Source organism: Benincasa hispida, chromosome 3 (assembly GCF_027475165.1).
Source record: "Benincasa hispida cultivar pf3 chromosome 3, pf3_genome.v1.1, whole genome shotgun sequence".
NCBI lineage: Eukaryota > Viridiplantae > Streptophyta > Magnoliopsida > Cucurbitales > Cucurbitaceae > Benincasa > Benincasa hispida.
In genome coordinates, this window is record NC_143480.1 from 58,512,263 (window position 1) to 58,533,740 (window position 21,478).

The following is a 21,478-nucleotide window of genomic DNA, read 5'->3' on the forward strand; positions in this document are numbered from 1 at the left end:
AAACAATTCAAATAATATGTTACGGTCTGAGTCGCCTAGCTTGAGGGTAATAAAGCTACTTACCTCAAAATATAAGTCCAAATATTGTATTTCAAGCAACAAATAGTTGATGATGATAAAGAGTGTGAACTAGAACCTAACAACACAAAAACCCAAATTTAATTCATCTTTCAAAGCCCAAATTCCATCCACCAATTTATGCAATTAATCTTCGAATAATTTACCCAAAGCGAACTTGATCAACAGTCAAGCCCAAGCTTTGGCTACAAAATCTCCACCAAAATATTTTAAAACAACCTTTAATTCCAACCTTCAAAATTATCATAAAACCAAGAATTTAAACCCATTCCCAATGGGTAACCAAAACAACGAGAAATCACTGAAACCTTATCCAAAATCTAAAATTCTGGTGAGACCAAAGCAAAACCTGACGAGAAGGAGTCGAGGACGTCCGATGGCGCGCGGCTAAAAACGCGACCGAGGGTTGGGCATCGGATCTGGCAGCACGACTTGAAGAAGAAGAATGGTGCGGGGCGTGGCGACCTCGCTGCGATCTCGGATGGCGGCGCGAGAACTCTGGCAAGCAGAAAAAGGCTTAAAGTGTTAGACGACAACTGGACGGTTGGGCGTGGAAAGGACACGAGGGAGAGAGACAGATCCAGGGGTGTAGAGGGTGGACGAGAGACTCATCAACGATGACTAGCAATGAGCGGCGTAGACGACATAGTAGTAGCGGCGGTCGGCGTACAAAAAATCTCGCATGAGAGGTTGGTGGTTGGGAGGGTTGATCGCCGGGAGGGGGGGTGTTCACGCTTACGGGCAGGGGAAGAGAGATCTAATTGATTATTTATTTATTTATTTATTTATTTTACTTAATAGTGTTTATTGTTGTAAAATTGAGGAGTACAATGAAGCACAATGGATATGGAGAAAATAATATATATATATAGATATAGTAATAACTAAATATAATATAATATAATAATAATAAAATAATAAAATATAACCAAACTTATAAATAACTAAAATTATAATTTTATGGAAATAGGAATAATAGAAATAGAAAATATGATTTTATGGAAATAGGAAATATATGAAAATTTCTTTTTATTCTCAATAATGTGCATAAAATTTAAGATCCACCAAATGCCACTATTTATAGGCAAAGTGGCAAGTAGGATGTGGACTTACATGGACACCAAGCATAAATTATTACAAGGCACATGGACAACATGAAAAATGACACATGGCTTTTAGGACACTATACTCCCCATGAAAAACGACACATTTCATATATATATATGAAATATGTCTCGATAAAACCTTACTAGAAAAAATCCAATGGGAAAAAAACCCTAGTGAAGAAAAAAGAGTACATATTTCATATAATACATACTTCTAAAAGAATACAATATGTTCACTCCCCCTCATGAAAACATCACTTAAGATCTTTGAGTCACCACATCCCTATGTTGTGCACCAATTTTTCAAAAGTTGCAGTTGGTTCTTTGTAAATAAGTTGAAGGTTATCCTTCATACAAATTTGTTGTACAGTGATGTTGCCATTTTCTTCAAGATCATGAGTGTAGAAAAGCTTGGGTGAAATATGTTTTGTTCTATCTCCTTTAATATGGTTGGAGTTGATGCCCTAAAGTCTCGTGTCCTGTAGTTTATAAACAGTTTATACAAACGCTTGTGTTGTATAATATATGATATTTACTTCACATCTTGTTTTTTGCTCAGTTTCACGTTTTATTTGCTTTACCACAAACCAATAAACATAAAATCCTTGGTTATCTGTATGTAACTTAAGCATGTATGTGGTGACATACAAGTGAATCGTGTATTGAGTGATAACCAAAATGGTCTGTAGTATATGGATATAGAAGGGAAACCTTATCCTGATAACACTACAGATATGGCCCACTTTGTGGAATGGTTAAGTGTTGTGACCTGTCACAGATGGTTTGATCTTGATCATTCGTGTTGGGGACATGCGAGTGGGGCGTCCTATACAAAGATTTTGTATAAGACCTGACCACGAAATGTTAACGTCTTGTTATATAACATCGTTCATGATAGAGACTTCACTTCACTAGGATGACCACAGGTAACATGACCTCAATCTTGATTGAGTTGGGAACTCCTGCCATTGAGGGCGGTTCTTTGATTTGTATGGGTGCAAGTGGCCAACTCGCCAATTAAAACCTATCATTTTAGGGATTCGTCTGATTTGGAAGCTGGGAACTCAGCTACACAAGATGGAATTCATTCCTTCCCCGAGGTAGGGGTAAGTAGATAGATAGCTCCCTTAAGGCTGATTGGGGCTTGAACGATGTGGCACGACACACCTTCTCTTGGCCCAAGAGGTGTTCACACATAATTGGACTATGTTGTATTTCATTAGAGGAATCAATGGTACTTAAGGAGTGAGATGTAACTATAGGGGCAAAACGACAATTTGGCCCAGCTGTACTTACGAGCATCTGTGAAAGGTCATTGTACTCATGTTTGGTTATATCCGATGGATAGAGAAATATATCTTTGGTAAGAAGAGTTCAACTGTTGGTCTTTAGTGGAATGCCTGACAGTTAACGGATGGTGGATCTTATGGCTAAAGAGTGTATTCAGCTATTCACATACCATTGGAGCTTCGAGCCACAGGTCCATTAGCTCCTTGAGTAGCTTGGATAAAGTCAAGAATTAGTGTTTGGGTTAATTTGAAATGTTCAAATTGATAAAAGGAAGTCTGATTATATATGATATAATTGGACTGGTTAATTATATATGATATAATTGACTAAATGTATGAGATATATTATTTTGGAGGAAATTAGATATAAATATGATTTATATCAAGTAGAGGAGAAATTACTATAGTAGATATGTGATATCAGATATCAAACTATAGGGTAAAAATATAATATGATTATATTTATTAATTATTTAATTGGTTAATTATATTATAATTAGCCTACAATTTCTCTCGGACGTGCGTTAGCGGGAAAAACCGCGTTGGTTATTGTAATCGAAGAATAAAATGAAATTTGTTTCATTTTGAAAAGTTCAGAAAAATTTGGCGTCGGTGTGGAAACGTAAACAATTGCTAAGTCGAGAGCCTATACGATAGTCGCTCAGCGCCTAAACGATTGCACACCTCGCGCTTAAACGATCGCATGCAAGTTCCTAAACGATCAGATAGCTTTCCTAAACGATCGTATAGTGTGTCGTGTTTTCTAAATGATCGTCTACTTTTTCCTAAACGATCGTTCAGTAAAACCTACACGATCGTGTAGCTTCTTCTAAACGATAAGCACTTAGCTATACAATAGCTTCCTTTTGTCTTCCACTTGCTTATTGTCTACACGATTATTACTTTCTCCAACCTCTACCAAACTCACCAAAGACCACACTTTGGGTTCTCACTCTGAGAATACCAAGGGCTCCATTTTGGTGGTGTCGTCCCTGATGTGTTCATTTGTTCGTGATTGATCGTGCTGCTGCAGCCGACACATTTGCTGGGCGATAGTAGATCGAGTAGAGGACTTCCGCTGCGTTCTGAGTTCCAAAGCTTGAAGAACGTCTTCAACTGGTATGAGAACTTTTTCCCTTGTTATTTATTGTTCAAAGCATGCCATTAATTATTGTATGTTTGCATAATTGTATGTTAGAATGTATATGGTGCATTTCGGTCACGGTGAAATTGGAAAGATTCGAATGTGATCATGGATGCTTTTCGTTAAGAGATCTTTCAATTGGTATCAGAGCCAGGTTCTGATATTCCAATTTCATTGTTGCAACAAATTACATATACGTTCTTGGTGGGTGCATTTCTACTCTGTTTAACCGTTAAATTGCTGTGGATGTGCGGATTAATGGATGTTTTCGTGTTAGCCTCAGTTTGATTTAATTCTTTTACATTTGCGGTTGTTTGTAAAGGCCCCTACGTTTTTGGGCATTAATAATCGTTATTGAGTCTGTAATTCAAAGTTTGTTTAAGTTTTGAGTCGTTCGTGAAGATCGGAGCAAGCGTTGCGGTTCTTCGAGGAAGGAGACGATCAAGGGTTTATCGCATCGTGTAGACGATGGGGTACGCGATCAAGGGTTGATCGCATCGTGTAGAGGATTGGGTATGCGATCAAGGGTTGATTGTATCGTGTAGACGATGGGGTACGCGATCGTCGAGTATCGGGTCATGTAGACGATGGGATGCTCGCATATCGTTTAACGCGCGCGCACTAGACGTCATTTAGGTCAGCAAGCTTCATCGCTTAGTAACTGACTAAATGATTGCTTAGTAACGCAAGGTAAATCGTTTACCTGTCGCCGCGTTGAGTGATCAGGCTTCACAGCCTCGTTGTCATCTACGCAATTGTTTAGTTTTTGTGTCTATCGTCTAGTATGTGCTGGGCGATCGTCTACTTTCGGCGTTTCCTACACGATGGAGTCCTCTTGGCGGTTCAAGACCCGATTCGCCTGTGATCCAGGTCACTCGATGAAAATGTAATAGATAGGGTTATTTCATTCCGATTTTTGTAAATGCTCATCCCGCTCCATTAATCCTTTATTTATTACATGCGATGTATGTTTATAATATGTCATATGGTATGCACATAAAGTAAATCCCACCTTAGGTTATGCCATCATGCATCATCTCTTTATTGTAATTTTTATAATTTAGAGAAGCATGATTTAATTATGTAAGAGCATGCTCATGCATTATATAATATAAAAGTTATATTTATGCATACATAAAAAGCATTGGCATGCATCATCTTTATATTATAATTGTTATAGTATAAGGGTAAATGATAGCATGTTTGTTTGGTTATTACGCGTTATATAAAAGTTATATATAGTAATGACCAGACATTGCATGAAGCATGCACATAGGTTACTTTATGTTATAAACACCTTGTTGTGCGTAATGATTTCTTAGTTGTTTCTTTTTAAAAGTTAAAGAGAAATTTGAACTAAAAGAAATAAGAAAGACATGCATGCTCAATGAGGTTTAATTCATGTTTTAAAATCTTTAAAACTTGGATCACATAGACCTAAGATCACGGTTCTAATATGATTATCAACTCTAAGACTTTAATCTTTTAATCAGTTTAATAGGATTAAATTGGCTAATAAAAGATTAAAGTGTAGCAAATCTATCTATAGGGGACCTTTTGTCTAAGGCAGGTTCTGTCTAGGCTGGGGTATTTAAGTTGACGGAAATGTAACACCCCTACCTGGAAACTTACCTGGAAAGGTGAATTAGATAGATTTAATGAATGCATGAAAGTTAAGAACAGTCCATTAAAGTGTTTAAATGTGACTACTTGAACTTGTTCATATTTCATAGACAAACGTTGTTTATGAGCAGAGTTTAAAAAGACGACTTAGACTAAAATTAGTAGCCGGATTGTCTAGGTTAATGAACTCGTAGGTAGAACATTCAATGGGAGGTACTTGGAGCATAAGATGCTTCACTTAAACTTTTCACGTTTCTCCTAATTAGTCCACACCGTGAGATCTACCCTCAGCCTCGCGGCACCTTTAGTGTGCCCCCCTAACAGATGGTGTTTAGGTAGGTCAATATCAAGGTGGATGGAGAGAGTGTTCATAGTAAGTGGGAGCGGGAAGTGCGACAACATATCCCTTGGTCTCCCTTGTTAGGTTGAATAAAGTTACTGCGCATCGCCTCGAGGCACCCTGGGAGTGTCCCCCTAAAAGAGGCAGTTTTGCGCGTTTCTTTATTTGATTTCCTGTAAGAGGATAAGGTAGCTTAGTCTCTTGTCCTAATCTGCTTCTTCCCTACGGTGGGCTCATTAGGGCGAGACTCTGACACCAAAAGCGAGGGGTCACACTTACGCAGAATTATTAAAGGTTAACAGTTCTGGAAAAATGGTGGCCGTTAGGTTTAGGTTCAGTTCCAAGAGTTTGTTTTGCCTAATGATTGAGAATGTCTCATCCTAGCGAAGAGGCAACTGATCACTCCACCGGTGACGTTTGTCCTGCCTCACTAGGGCATCATTGCAAAATAGAGGTCTATAACTTAGGGTACTTGAAACTATTTTGCAAAACTGATTGGTCTAAAAGTGGTTTAGCAAAATCTAATAAAGTTTTTTGTATTTTTCGCAACAACATTTTCAAAATGGCAACAACTATGTTGGCTTTGTTGAGCACCGAAAAACTAACTGGCAATAATTTCGCAACATGGAAGCACATGATCACGACGATCCTAATCATCGAGGATCTCATGTTCGCTCTCATGGAGGCAGTCCTCCTATTCCATCTCCATATGCCACTCGAAATGTTTAGGAGGCATACAAGCGATGGACAAGTTCCAATGAGAAGGCCCGAGCCTACATCTTGGCAAGTCTTTCTGAAGTTTTGGCCAGGAAACATGAGGGTCTCAGCTCGTGAGATCATGGAGTCCCTGCAGGGGATGTTTGGACAACCGTCTGAACACCTTATGCATGAGGCTCTTAAATACATATTCAACTCCAAAATGGAAGAAGACACCTCTGTTCGTGAACATGTGCTTAATATGATGGTCCACTTTAATGTGGCGGAGTTGAATGGGTCTACCATCGATAAAGGCAGTCAGGTTAGCATAATCCTACATTCATTGCCGAAAAGCTTCCTGTACTTTGTTAGCAATGTGATTCTTAACAAAGTAAAATATAACCTTACAACTCTCCTCAACGAGTTGCAGACCTACCAATCTTTACTGAAAAGTAAGGAGAGGAAGAAAGGTGAGACAAATGTTGCTTCATCCTCGAGGACATTTCATAGAGGTTCGACCTCAGGAACGAAGTCTACACCTTCTACTTCTAACTCTGCAAAGGAGAAGAAGAAGAAGGGTGGTAAGGGAAAAGGGAAGCCGACTACTAACCACCGCCTGTCGCCCCAAGGAGGCATCCACCGGTTGAAAAGAGAAAGTGTTTCCACTACAACCATGATGTACTGGAAGAGGAACTATCCTCGGTACTGGAAGAGGAACTATCCACTACAACCATGATGTACTTGTACTTGAAACTTGTTTAGTGGAGATGATGATTTTGCCTGGATAATTGATTCGGGCGCCACTAACCACGTTTGTTCTTCTTTTCAGGGGACTAGATCTTGGCGACAACTGGAGGCTGGTGAGATGAGGATGCGAGTAGGCACCGAACACGTCGTCTCAGCTGTGGCAGTGGGAGGGCTCCAGTTAGCTTTACAGAATAGGTTTCTTGTTTTGAATGATGTATATATTGTTCTCGAACTTAAAAGGAACCTTATTTCTATAAAGTGTTTATTGCAGTATAAATATATTGTCTCTTTTAATGTGGATAAAGCGTTTATTCATAAAGATGGTGTTTTTATTTGTACTGCAAATCTGGAATCGAATTTATATGTGCTAAGGCCGTTAGCCATTAATTCCCTCCATAATACTGAATTGCTTAAAACTGCCGTAACTACAACAAAACGTCGACGAATTTCTCCAAAAGAAAATGCCCAACTTTGGCATCTACGTTTAGGGCACATCAATCTCAATAGGATTGAGAGATTGGTGAAGAATAGACTTCTAAGTGAGTTAGAAGAAAATTCTTTATCAGTGTGCAAGTCTTTCCTTGAGGGTAAGTTGACTAAATGATCTTTTACTGGAAAAGGTTATAGAGCCAAAAAGCATGTTGAGTTAGTACATTCTGACCTTTGTGGTCATATGAATGTGCAAGCCCGAGGTGGCTATGAGTGTTTTATCAGTTTTATTGATGATTACTCCAAGTATGGGTATGTTTATCTTATGAAATGGAAGTCTGAATCCTTTTGAAGGTTCAAAGAGTTCAAGGTTGAAGTTGATAAACGGATTAAAATACTTCAATCGGATCGAGGTGGAGAGTTTTGGGACTCAGCATTCCATGACTATTTGATAGAACATGGAATCGTTTATATCATACTAATATATATTTTTTTTTGATATGGACTAAATCATTACAATTACAAATACTAAATCGTTACTTATTAAAGTTCAAGAACTAAATTGTTACAATTTTAAAATATAGTGATTAAATCGTTAGTATTTAAAGAATTAACTACTACTTCTATGAAAGTTTAAGGACCAAAAATAATTTTTAACAAAAATTTTACTAGTTTAAACTGCGTTTAATTTTCTCGTAGAGACTATTTAAAGGGGTTTTTACCTTACCCTAGACTATGAGTTTTTATTTTTTATTTTTTTAAGTTCTTATGAATGACTTAACTTCTAAATTATATAGACTAAATCTTAATTTTCTCTAAATTAAAAACCAAATTTATATCCCAACTCTCAGCGTCGGGTACACCTCAACAGAATGGTGTAGCGGAGAGGAGAAATAGGACCTTGTTAGATATGGTTCGCTTAATGATGAGGTACGCTTCTTTACTAGACTCGTTTTGGGGTTTCACAGTGGAGACTACTGATGACGGGAAATTAGATGTCAATTACTCGATAAATAAAATCCAGTGAAACGAAATATGCGATGCATGTCTTAAGGTATCCGTTGATTATCATGCGTCGTGGTCATGCGTTGGAATGAACTACGCGTTAACAAATGTATACAATGACCATGTGTTCCTGTCACAAGTTTTCTTACGTTCACGCCAAGTATAATGCAAACGCAAGTTTCTCGGGTGATCTGAGGTCGAACATAGGGACTTGTAGCTAGATGAATGCAGGAATGTGCATGGGGCGGTTAAATAAAAGAATGAGGGAGGGGATGCTAAGCTAACACTACTTCTACTCCTAACTAACAGACAATGTAATGTGAATAAGAATGAGAGGTAGAGACACGACAACTATTGACAGGAAGTAGATAGATGGAAAAATAGATAAAATGTGGAGATGTCTTCATTGCAACCCTTAAGAGTGATCACAAGGGCAACCTTAATCAACGCAAGCCATGCGATCATGCTACACACTTGAGCCTAACTCTAGAATGTATGCGATGTATCTGCGATAGTGCCAGGAAGCCTATGCCTGCCTAAACCTCCATAACCCAGTCACGTGCTCTCGCCGCATAAGCATGATGGCCGCATACCACTGTATCCTACTTCCTGGACGCATGTAATATCCTCTTCGTAGGGTGCATACACTGTGTGATAGCAAATGGAGCTTATCTCTAAGTTTCCTATTCTTGCTTATGCGTTTCAATCCGCTCTCTCGAGTCTTAGATTTGAATTTTAGACTACTCTCTCAAGTATGCCTAAATGGTGAATGTAGCGCTCATAAGACAAGGTAACCGCATAAACTTTGCTGACATAAGATTATTCCCATCTCTAGTGAACAACAGCTTACATTGCTTAATGCGACCAACCACTTACATGCGTCTGCTTATAGATAGGCGTAGCTATAGCTTCACACTAAGCAAATAAGGTTTACTCACACACTCACGCAACACACACCTCTCGGTGGTTTGCTACATGCTTCATACTTCTATCTCTAATAACCTCGATATTTGTGTTGAGAATGATAGTGATGCTCATACTCCTGTCTCTAATAATATTGGTATTTGTGCTAAAAATGATATGCGTACTGTGGGAGAAACTAGCAAAACTAATGACAGCAGTAATGATTGTACCAAGAAAGTTGTGGCCGATATGGCTGGGAATAAACGAGTTGAAGCAACTATTCTAGGTAGTGATATTGTTACGGGTGAGGTGAGTTAGTGGGAAAGGCACTAGAGGATGTGATAAGCAAATAAGTGGCAATCATAAGGAGTTGGCCAAGTAAGAAATATTGAAGTTCTACAAGATGAAAGTGAAGTTCAACAATCTCAAACCAGCTCAATTGAAGCTCGTGGTGAAAATCATTGTAAGAACTTTCCAAGTCAATCCAATCATGAGGCAATCATTATGCCTCAAGGACCAATGACAAAAGCTAGAGCTAAAAGACTTGAAGAGGGATTAAATGCTGGCTTCCAAGCTAAATTTCCAACCCATCATGAAGAGTTGCAACCCTTCAAGTTCCAAGACTCATTTGGGCACCGAAAAGTCCTAATAAATCTGGTAATTCAGATTCATCCCCGTATTTAATGCTTGATGTATTAATTTCTTTCAATGTATTTACATTTATTAAGGTTCATGTATGTACTTGAAGAGTTTTTGTTGAACCTAGTCGATTAGGTGAAAAGTTGTGTCCTTTCAAGTTGTCTTTTCAATTAGTATAAATACCTATGTAGTTTGGTCATTGGAACACAGTTGAGATTGAATGAAATTTCATTAGAGTTTTTGTGTATCAAGATTTATGTTTTTCCTTTGTATTCTTGTGTTTAGAATGCATGTATTAGAACTTTCAATCTAGTTTGATCAATTAGATTGTGGAGAGTTCGAAATCTTGAAGTTAGGAACAAGTTCTCCTTTCTTCTTGATTATCGATCAATCTTCCAAGCCAAATCTGTTTAGCTTTCTTGGGGTTGCTTACTAAATGGTTAATTGGGGTTATTCTTATTATCGTTGTGGGGCTTCACTTAGAATAAAAGGGTTCTCATACGTGTGATCAGAGTGTCTCTGAGTATAACCTTGAGATTAACCAACATAGTAAACCTCAATCACGCCCTTGAGACTATTTTAATCCGTATGAGAACCCCCCCTTTATTCTAGGCGAAGCCTCACAACGATAATAAGAATAACCCCAATTAATTATTTAGTAAGCAATCCCAAGAAAGCTAAATAGATTTGGCTTGAAAGATTGATCGATGATCAAGAAGAAAGGAGAACTTGTTCCTAACTTCAAGATTTCGAACTCTCCACAATCTAATTGATCAAACTAGATTGAAAGTTCTAATACATGCATTCTAAACACAAGAATACAAAGGAAAAACATAAATCTTGATACACAAAAACTCTAATGAAATTTCATTCAATCTCAACTGTGTTCCAATGACCAAACTACATAGGTAAATACCTATATTAATTGAAAAGACAACTTGAAAAGACACAACTTTTCACCTAATTGACTAGGTTCAACAAAAACTCTTCAAGTACATACATGAACCTTAATAAATGTAAATACATTGAAAGAAATTAATACATCAAGCATTAAATACGGGGATGAATCTGAATTACCAGATTTATTAGGACTTTTCGGTGCCCAAATGAGTCTTGGAACTTGAAGGGTTGCAACTCTTCATGATGGGCTGGAAATTTAGCTTGGAAGCCAGCATTTAATCCCTCTTCAAGTCTTTTAGCTCTAGCTTTTGTCATTGGTCCTTGAGGCATAATGATTGCCTCATGATTGGATTGACTTGGAAAATTCTTACAATGATTTTCACCACGAGCTTCATTTGAGTTGGTTTGAGATTATTGAGCTTCACTTTCATCTTGTAGAACCTCAATATATCTTACTTGGCCAACTCCTTATGATTGCCACTTATTTGCTTATCAGGATGAACTCTACAGCTAGAGACTAAGTGTGGAATTTCTAATGGAGGGTCAGATAGAGTAAAAGGTGGAGATGCCTCCTTTGATCTTCCTATTGCCTTAAGGAAAGGAATCAGGTCTTGCACTAAGTACTCAATGTGGAGTAATCTGTCGTATGGTAACCTTTCACCAGAGTTCAGAGCTCTTACTACGAGTCTATATACAGTAACGATACCATAATTTACAAGTAGCAATGGAAATCCCTGAGTGAAAAACTACAATTATGGAAGAAATAAGGGCTCTTGAGAAAAACAATATTTGGGATCGTCTGTCTCTTCCTAAAGAGCATAAGACAGTTGGATGCAAATAGGTGTTCACCATAAAGTATAAGTCTGATGGGACACTTGACAGGTACAAGGCCAGGCTAGTTGCTAAAGGATTTACTCAGACCTTTGGAATAGATTACTCTAAGACTTTTTCTCCGGTTGCAAAACTAAACACAGTTCGGCGTGGTTGTGAACAAAGACTGGCCTCTTCATCAGCTAGATCTGAAAAATGCATTTCTCAATGATGAGTTAGAAGAGGAAGTCTACATGAGTCCTCCAGGTTTTGAAGCTCAGTTTGATCACGAAGTGTGTAAGCTAAGAAAGTCATTATACGAATTAAAATAGTCTCCAAGGGCGTGGTTCGACGGGTTTACTACCATCGTTAAATCTCAAGGTTATACTAAGGGACACTCTGATCACACTCTGTTTACAGAAAGGTTAGTGTCAGGAAAGAGTGTCATACTCATTGTATAGGTGGATGATATTGTGTTATCCCGATGATGCTACTGAGATTGACAGATTGAAAAAGAAAATGGCTAAGGAGTTTAAGATTAAAGACCTCGGGAGATTCAAGTACTTTCTTGGGACGAAAGTAGCACGATCAAATGAGGGAATTTCAGTCTCTCAACAGAAATATACACTTGTCTTGCTAAAAGAGACGGGTATAACTGGATGCAAAGTTGATAACCCCGTAGAAGTCAATACCAAGCTTGGCGACTCTATTAACTTTCCTGTTTAGTAGGGAAACTAATTTACCTATCCCATACTAGACCAGACATATCCTACGTCGTCAGTGTGGTCGGACAATTTATGCAAGCACCTTATGAAGAGCATATGAAGGCTGTTGAACGCATCCTAAGATATTTAAAAACTACTCCCAGTAAGGGTTTGATGTTCAAGAAAACTGACAAACGAGGTATTGAGGCTTATACTGACGCTGACTGGGCAGGCTCTATTGTAGACAGAAAGTCAACATTTGGGTACTGTACCTTTTTGTGGGGAAATCTTGTCACTTGGAGAAGTAAGAAACAAATGGTGGTTGTTAGAAGCAGTGTTGAAGCAGAATACATGGCTATAAGTCTGGGAATATGTGAAGAAATCTGGTTAAAGAAAGTTTTGTCAAACCTGTGTCGGGATTGTGATCATCTGATGAAGCTCTACTGTGACAACAAAACTGCAATAAGTATAGCAAATAATCTGGTTCAAGATGATAGAACCAAACACGTTGAAATCGATAGACACTTCATCAAAGAAAGATTGGACAGTGACAGTATCTACATTCAATACATCTCTTTCGATCAACAGGTCACAGACATCTTCATAGACAAAAGGACTTCAAAGACAGAGTCTTGATTTTTGTGTCAGCAAGTTAGGTCTTATTAACATCTATGCCCCAACTTGAGAGGGAGTGTTGAAAATAAAAAAGGACTTCACTTTTGAACCCTAAGGGCGTTTTAGTAGTTTCATCTTGCCCTAGTCTGTATTAGGGTTTCCTACCTCTCTATGTATATCTGTGCGCTGTTCTTGTATGAAACATAGAAAAGAATAATAAAAAGAGTGATTGTATCGTTGTTTTTTCTCCCTGTTCTAGAATTTTCCACGTAAAACGTTGTGTTCTTCTCTTCTCTTTGTTTCATCAAATAGGGACCTTCCCCTCTTGTATCAAACACTTTATTCATTCTAATAAAAGATTAATAATCTTGATTCTTGGAGATAATTCTCCTTTCACCAACATGCATGTTTTCGAGATCTCAACTTATTTGCCTACTACCCAAGTGCTAAATATAATGTGTGTTATCACTAAATTATTAAACAGGAGTGTTTAACTAAAACAGCAAAAGTTCAAGCATGAATAGAATCAGTACCCAAAGAAATGTGACTGCCCCTTGAATTGGCCACCCATTATATGCACCTTCTCGCCTTCTCTTTTCCAACTCAGTTTCATGGAAAGACATGTATAAAACAAAAAGAAAAAACAATTACCTGGACATTGCCGTGTGGATCTCTTTCAAGCAACAATTGTTCTTGAATTGCTTGTGGGAAAAATTCAAAAAGGTGATGAGATTGAGTAGTAAGTTTCTTTTTCCATAACCTATCCTCATCTATAATTTTTTTTTCCATAACCTATCCTCATCTATAATATCATGGGCAAGAATTTCATTGAGTTCCAAAATAAGTTGCTGCACCTGTAGAAAGCGGGTTATAAATGATATCAGTTCAAGAATGACATATTGATCCCAAGAATCTAGGGTTTAGTGGATAGAGAGCATACACCAAAAGAAATAAACACAATTAGTTACAATAACAAGAAAAATACCTCCGAAATGAAGTCAATCAGACCCTCAGGAATAAGTACAACACCATAATTAATAACAAAGTTCAGAACGTTTACTAATTACATCGCTAATGTAGTCTGTAACGTTTTTCAAGCTAAGCTTCTTAGTCGCAACCTGCAAAACACATTGTAAATTCGATGTATCCTATAAACTAAAACTCTATTAATAAATGAGTCAACATTTAAAACACATTATTTTTTGTCTGAAAATTTTTTCGCTTGCATACATTCAAAACCAACAAATCTCCATGAGTCAACTACAACTAGGTGGTAGAGAACAAATTTTTCAAAGCTATCAAAAAGAGGCATCCGATATCACTTAAGGCAATTGAATATGATATGGGATGTAATACTTAGTTCTATTGCACCATATTAAAAGTTTCAACCTAATTCCATGAATCCTTTATTTATCACAAATTTTCATCTTTACCCTTAATTTTTGTTTGATATTTACCATTCCATGTAGAAATGCAAGATGAAATACTGAAATAGGATATATTAACTGACTCAACAATTTCAATTTTCATGGTTACATGAGAGTATCTGTTGCAGAGATTATTAGTTATTACTGAGACAAAATCTAGTCCTCAAAGAGAATAAACAACCCTAGGATTGCATGTGGAGGTAAATGCCCTTCTTGACAAAGATTTCTATCTAGTAAAGCATGTGGAGATATATGTCCTCCTTGACAAAGGTTTCTATCTTAAGTAGTTTAAATAAAGCAGCTACCTTTTCTCCAATAATAGTAATATTTGGATGAGTTTGCAACGCACACTCCAGTGTGATGTGAGAAGCAGCATGACCCATAAGCCGTCCAACGTGGATATATGTACACTGTTAATGTCATATGATAATAAACTTGAAACTTGAGTGAGAAACAAAAAAGGTATCAACATTGACAAAGAAAAAGTACAATCTCACATTAGGTAGATCAAATAGAGAAGGTTAATAAAATTGAGCAGAGAGAAGTGCTCTATTTTCTACCGATGAAGCAACGAGATGGGCTTTATTATTGATATTATTTATTTATTTATAAATATATATTTTTTTTAAAATTGGACATATATGAACTTGAAATACTAGAAACGTTAAGAATTCAGTTATTATGAACATGTCAGCACATCATAATTATTTTTAGTTTCAATTTCATTAAGCAAAATGCTTACAGTGGTAATATTTTCCTGTAGATCGAGCATCAACCATCACATTACCAATCATTTCTGAATATATCTGCATAAACATCAGCAGAGCCTATTAAGAGTCTCATCTCATGAATGCAACATTCCATTTTTTCCTTAAATTCTTGAAGAAACTACTTCAACTTTGCAACAGTCACCAAAGTTGAGTCCAAACGAAATATGAATTCTAAAGCAGTTACAAAGAGAAATTAGTACCTTGCAAGCATAATCAAATCCAAAACTTATGGGGACCTCTTTGCATTTGAGATCACCATCAATAGTTTTTGGGCAACCAATCACTCGGGTTTTCAAATTCTTACTCCTAATTGGAAAACAACAGAAAGAAGGGGAATATAGATAACACAGTCTTGACACACACAAAAAAAAAAAAAAAAAAAAAAAATGGTACCCTAGAGTAATTAATTACTCAACCTTATTTTTCTGCAATAAAAATAACATATAATAGCTTATCCATATATGACAATGAGAGTGAGAAAGAGATAGCGAAAAGGAAGGAGGCAATAAACAAATTTCATAGTTCTGAAAAATACCTAAAGTTTTCAGCGAGGAGACAGGCATTTGTGTTGGAATCAAGATCAAGTTTCTGAACAGTTTCTTCAGCTTGCTTAAACTAAAAATAGAACCGAACTGTCAATTAATGCCTTGACTACAACTAAGACGTCTCAAAATGAAAATTCTGGGAAGGAAGAATTTCACCTGATCTGAAGTTTCAATCTTATCCCTCCCACTGCATATCATATCAAAACCACCCCAGTAAAACAAAAATGCATTTAAATCAAGAATTGCATTCATATGGCAATCACTTCGCATCAAGACTGCACATATTCACACTAACAATTCTAACAAATGAAAGCTAGAAATCCCTTCAAGAAAATTAACGTGATTGCGATATGGGTAGATAAGTTAAATCAAAGTTCGTGGATAAACCACACAGCCCTTCGTACCTATAAGTCAAAAGAAGAAATAAACAGAGATAACACACAGAGCACTAACAACAAAGTACAATTTTTTTCGTATCATCTCGTGGCCATTCGCTCGTACCATTCGTAAGTTTACATTTGAAAGTCAATTAGCTGTAAGCCTAACACATCACTTTATTGGTCATTTTCTTTACGAGTTCATAATGGAAGTCTAGATACTTGGTACCGCTAATTATCAAATATGAATTTAAAAGATCTTAATGCATTTACCAACATGCATATTTTGGAGATCTCAACTGATTTGCCTACTACCCAAGTGCTAAATATAATATGTGTTATCACTAAATTATTAAACATGAGCGTTTAAGTAAAACAACAAAAGTTCATAATGGATTTGGTATATTTTCAAAACCTGATAACATAATGGATTTCTGATTTTCTCTTGCTTAAACAACCATACTAATGATGATCTATGAATCCTTGAAGAATGCATATCCCATTCACTTTCAGTCACCAATTGGAACAGTATTCTCTCAACTTCTGAACCATAGGAAGTGTCGCAACTAGCATCAGCAACAGACCTACAAAACCCATATATATTCACCATTTGTGTGACCATAAATGGGTCATGGTATCCACATAGTAAGCCACTTTTGCTAACAAGAATATACTGTTCCAGAGATGCTAAACCATCTTCTCATCAACAAGTCTGGCAAAGAGGTACATAGACAACAAATATATACCAAAAAGAGGATACAACAAAGAAGAAACAAAAGTGTGTTACCTATCATCATGTAATGAACTTACATATAGTAACAACAAAACAGTGAACTGACAAGAAGAAAGATCCGAGTCATTGGAGCTTTCCTATCCAAGTAGAAACAGTAAATCAACTGGATCAGATTGTAAAAATGATACAGGTTCTCTAATGCATTGTGAAATCATTTCGGAAGATGACATCCACCAGAGAACTGAGCATTAGATACACTCTCCATTTCATCTTTTCACAAGGAAATGAGCCTAGACATCTAAAAGAGAAACTCAAATAACACGCATCAGAAGTGTGTTTGCAAAATCTATGGTTCTGATGTCAGGATTTTGGAGCAAAATCGAATGAAAAGTTTCCAATACCCCCAAAATAAGTTCCTCTTCAGTTACATTGATAGTTGCTAAAACCCAAGGTAGTAAATGTATTGTACATACATCAAGAGCACAATTTTTTATTTCTTTGGTGATAGAGTCGTCCATGATAGTATTGACTTGACTATATATATAGAACTCCTTGAGAAGGTGTAAAGAATGTAAAAGTTGACCTGGTTGTATTTTGAAGGTACTGAGACAAAATAAAACTACATGTTGATGTTGCTAGATGCGGCACCCTATGAGATGGAGACTTCATAATCGTGATCAGGATTGCACAGGTTGTTGCAAATGTGTCTGGATGTATGCCCATCTCCCCAGTTACATTCTTACGGAGCATACTCGTCAAAATAAGAACTAGTTCTTCAATATGAGATACAACCACTACTCCAAGACACTGAGAAATGCATTTCAAAATGAGACCAAGTGTTTGGCTGTGAATTGGATGGAAAGGAACTTCAGCAACATGACGCAACACTAGAATTAGTGTTGCAAATCCAACCGCAAGCCTTTGAGGGCAATTCAGCTCTTGAAAGAAGATCAAGGGCCTGAAGACAAGCCCTTGCTAAGGGATCCTTACCTTCAGCTATGTGCAACTCATTCTATTATCCTAGAATTCGAAGTTTCTGGCATATGTTCTATTTTGAAAAAAGAATGTGTAGTTTTCATGTATTTAATAGCACAAAATAGCCAGATATCTATGACCTTGACTAGTTTCAATGTATTTACCAACACAAAAATAGCTAGATATCTACGACCTTACTTAAACAGGAACTGTTTTATAGGTTGTACATACATGTCCTTGAGTTCTAAAAAAAATAGCAAGATATCTTTATCTCTGACAGATTATGCTTGTTCAAGAATTTTCAAGACTACGATTAGGATTTGTTTCATAGGTTGTACATCTGTGTCCTTTCGATCTAAAAAAAATAGCTAGATATCTTTATCTCTGACAAATTATGCTTGTTCAAGAATTTTCATGACTACGATTGCTCATCTGAAAATCGTAATATCTCAAATACATAATCCACTATATTTTCTTCATTGTTGGTTTGGCTTGATGGAAGTGCCCTCTGAGGACAAATAACTAATTATTAGCTCCAGAGTGTTAAGTTGGAGATCTTAGTCTGACGAAAGCAGAGGACCTTTGATAGAAACTTAGAGTTGATATGCCATTGCAAAATTTTACTTCTGATATGCCATTGCAAAATTTTAGTCATTTAGGGCAGCGTTTGTTAATTTATTGGAAAAGAGGTCGATTAAAATCTTTGGATAAGTTTGTTTACAAGATTGACTAATCAGAATTTAGAAACTTAGAGTTGAGCTAAGAAGTCGTGTAGATGAAAACTCATCTGGGTATATCTTTTGGGGGTAGAATATCCAATTGAAACCTATAACCATACTGTAGATGCGCAGCTCTGTGGTTGAGCAGAATTTTGTAAAATGGTTCTTCAGTCTGGAAATAACTTGCACATGAACAAAATGTTTTGAGTTGCATTTTCTTGTAGCTTTTGCTTTCTTTCTTCAATATCCTAGCAAGCAACTTTGTTGGTGGAATGACATATCTTCAAGTCCGAGCTCAAATAGGTCGATTTATCTTGTTGCTTTGGAATTTCAAGTTTTTTATTCATTTTGGGAGCCACTACTCTAATTGGGATTTAAGTAGTGAATAAACTTAATTTCTACTCCTTCCATAGAGTGTTTGAAATTTTTTTGTTATCGGCCTTGCCACAAGAGGTGGTCATGGATCTTTCTATGGGGTTTCCATATTTTAGTTCATTTTATGTTGTTCTTGTACTGATAAAATTAATTTCTTTTGGGGCTGCTTAGTTATGATAAGCAAAGACTGATTTATAATTTTTAATAAAGTTATTAGTTTACTACATTTAGAAAGGCTGATTTATCATTTTATGTTGTTCTTGTACTGATAAAATTAATTTCTTTTGGGGCTGCTTAGTTATGATAAGCAAAGACTGATTTATAATTTTTAATAAAGCTATTAGTTTACTACATTTAGAAAGGCCTAATGCAGCTTTATTGTGTTTCAGGTTGGGCCTTATTGCAACCATTAAGGTATGCAGTTTTCCATCCATTATGACATAATACCACGAGTATCCATTTCTCGTATTTTCTCAAAGCATTCAGGTTAGTTGTCAGTATAGAATGATCATGCAGTATTCTCGAGGTTGGAAATAATTATGTTTCATAGCTTTTTTTTTAAACATTTATTCTGGTAGTGATGCACAATGAATGAATGAACAGGAATAGTTAGATACATATGGTTCAAAGTCCACACACTCGCTTGCTCACACTCACACACACATATACATACAAACAAAACTTTCATTATCACAAAGGAGGTTACAAGGGATGGGAGATGAGGCTTCCCCACCTAGCTACGGGGATGACAAAAACACTTCCCGATTGGCATGAATTTGAAGAAAAAAGTAATTAAAAATGTTATTAAAGATTAAACACTAGAATAAAATGTAAACCCTGAAAATGCGATTCAAGGCCATATGAAATGTGTGATGTAAGGATAGAATAGAAAATAACCAGGTTTTGCAGAGAAACAGAAAATTCTATAATTTCTGAAGCGTCCCTCCCTATTTTTAACCAACTACATGGATGACTAAACTCATTACTTGATTCATTTTAGAACACTGGTTTTATTGGGTCAGCCTCAGGACTACAAGTGTGTCATGAGCTTCATTCTGTAGTAACAAAACACATATTGAAGGCATACAGAATGCTGTCTAGGAGGGGTTGAAAGCAGTAAAAGGGAGAGGAATTTGTGGAAAATTAACAAGATAATATTCTGGTAGTTGTCAGTATATAAATCAATACACATCAGATAAAAGAAGATGAGAAATGAGAAACTTGGCTTCATCTGTATGCAAATGCAAACATTCAAAAATATCACCCAAACTCATGCACCACCAGCTACAAATTATAAACTAGAAAGAAGATTTAGCCATCATGTTCGGTCTAGGAAACACAGAAAAAGTGGTTTTGAAGAAGTTGACAAACCTACATATTTCAATCGGACATCATCATTTTGAGTCTTCATGAGCGCCTCCAGAGATAGGAACAAAAGTTCTGGGCAAAATGCAGAGAGAATATCATTTTCAGTACTATGGTTAGATGCATATTGAATTGTGGTCAATTTATATAGAACAAAGAGGATCTCTCCCCGTATCTCCTTGCTGCATATGAAGAGTAATTCAGAACTTGTCATAAAGAATGCATATGCACAGTACAAAATAATTTGCTTCTTTCGAATTATTCAGTTTATCACCTTGGTAATTCAAGGCCTGGCACGAGATTTGACGCGAGGCCATCGTTGTTCTTAATTTGGCCATGGAAATTTGTTGTCCGATAGTTTAAAGCTGCCCAAGAAGCTGTACAGAAATCTGAAGAGTTTGATATTAGGTAATGTTTGTTTCCTTTGGTTGTTGTAGCATTATGAATTTATTGCTGTAACTTTCCTTTTCATTGTCATTTGTTTGGCTGGTTCGTTAAGTGTCCACTAAACTCTGAGAAAGCTATTTCTGTGTTTATGTCTGAGAAAGCTACCTCTTCTGGTCTGGCAGTAGTAGCCAATTTTTTATTCCTCCCCGAAATTTTTTTTTTAAAAAAAAAAAAAAAAAAAAAAGGGAAAAAACAAAACGAAGAAAAAACATGTGTAATTGGTTTCCTGTCTGTTGAAGTGAAATCAGTCTCTTATTAACTACAGGCAGACCTAAGCATTCCATAACAATGAAGCTAAAAGGAACAAATGAAAAAAAAAAAATAATAATAAAAAAATAATCACCTGATGAAATACGCATTCCATAACTACAGGCACAAGGAAGCATTCCAACGAAATACGCACGAATCTAGAACAGTAGAACAAACATGATTACCATATACCCCTGATGGCGGCTCCAAGACAACGCGCCAGAAGAAAGCCGATCCGAAACTCTGGCGATAAAGTCGTCGCAAAGAGATCCATCACCGTTAACTTCAGTAACATCACAGAGGTGACGAACAAGATCAGCGACTTGGCGAGCAATGGCGTCATCGTCGAAGGAGCAGAGTGCGGCGACGAAGGGAGCGACAATGAAGTGAGAATCGAAAGTGAGGAAGGTCTGGAGGAATGGAGACTGAGAAGGAGCCTGGGAGAACTGGGAGAGCGCGTAAGGGACG

At 36.8% G+C, this 21,478-nt stretch overlaps 1 protein-coding gene, 1 long non-coding RNA gene and 1 pseudogene across 5 annotated transcripts in view; all 3 read right to left on the reverse strand.

Annotated features, from left to right (window-relative positions):
• LOC150037414 (uncharacterized) overlaps positions 1-21,245 on the reverse strand; it is a 24,461-nt gene extending 3,216 nt beyond the window's left edge. For 2 of the 4 annotated variants that reach the window (XM_090312099.1, XM_090312098.1), the window contains exons 1-5: positions 21,105-21,245; positions 20,589-20,703; positions 20,321-20,496; positions 15,927-15,957; positions 15,761-15,840 (exon numbers count right to left, since the gene is read on the reverse strand). In XM_090312099.1, the coding sequence (XP_090168225.1) occupies positions 15,761-15,840; positions 15,927-15,957; positions 20,321-20,496; positions 20,589-20,703; positions 21,105-21,147 (445 nt within the window). In that variant the 5' untranslated portion in view covers positions 21,148-21,245. The remainder of the gene's footprint in view (positions 1-15,760; positions 15,841-15,926; positions 15,958-20,320; positions 20,497-20,588; positions 20,704-21,104) is intronic. The other 2 variants (XM_090312101.1, XM_090312100.1) reach the window with 1 other exon arrangement.
• On the reverse strand, positions 13,442-15,263 carry LOC150037415 (uncharacterized). The gene is made up of 3 exons (XR_016528533.1): positions 15,198-15,263; positions 14,761-14,865; positions 13,442-14,146 (listed from the first exon to the last, which is right to left on the reverse strand). It is a non-coding gene; the product is annotated as an uncharacterized LOC150037415 (long non-coding RNA).
• LOC150037416 (protein PUTATIVE RECOMBINATION INITIATION DEFECT 1 pseudogene) lies at positions 16,707-19,383 on the reverse strand (annotated as a pseudogene).
• Positions 21,246-21,478: the final 233 nt, after the last annotated feature.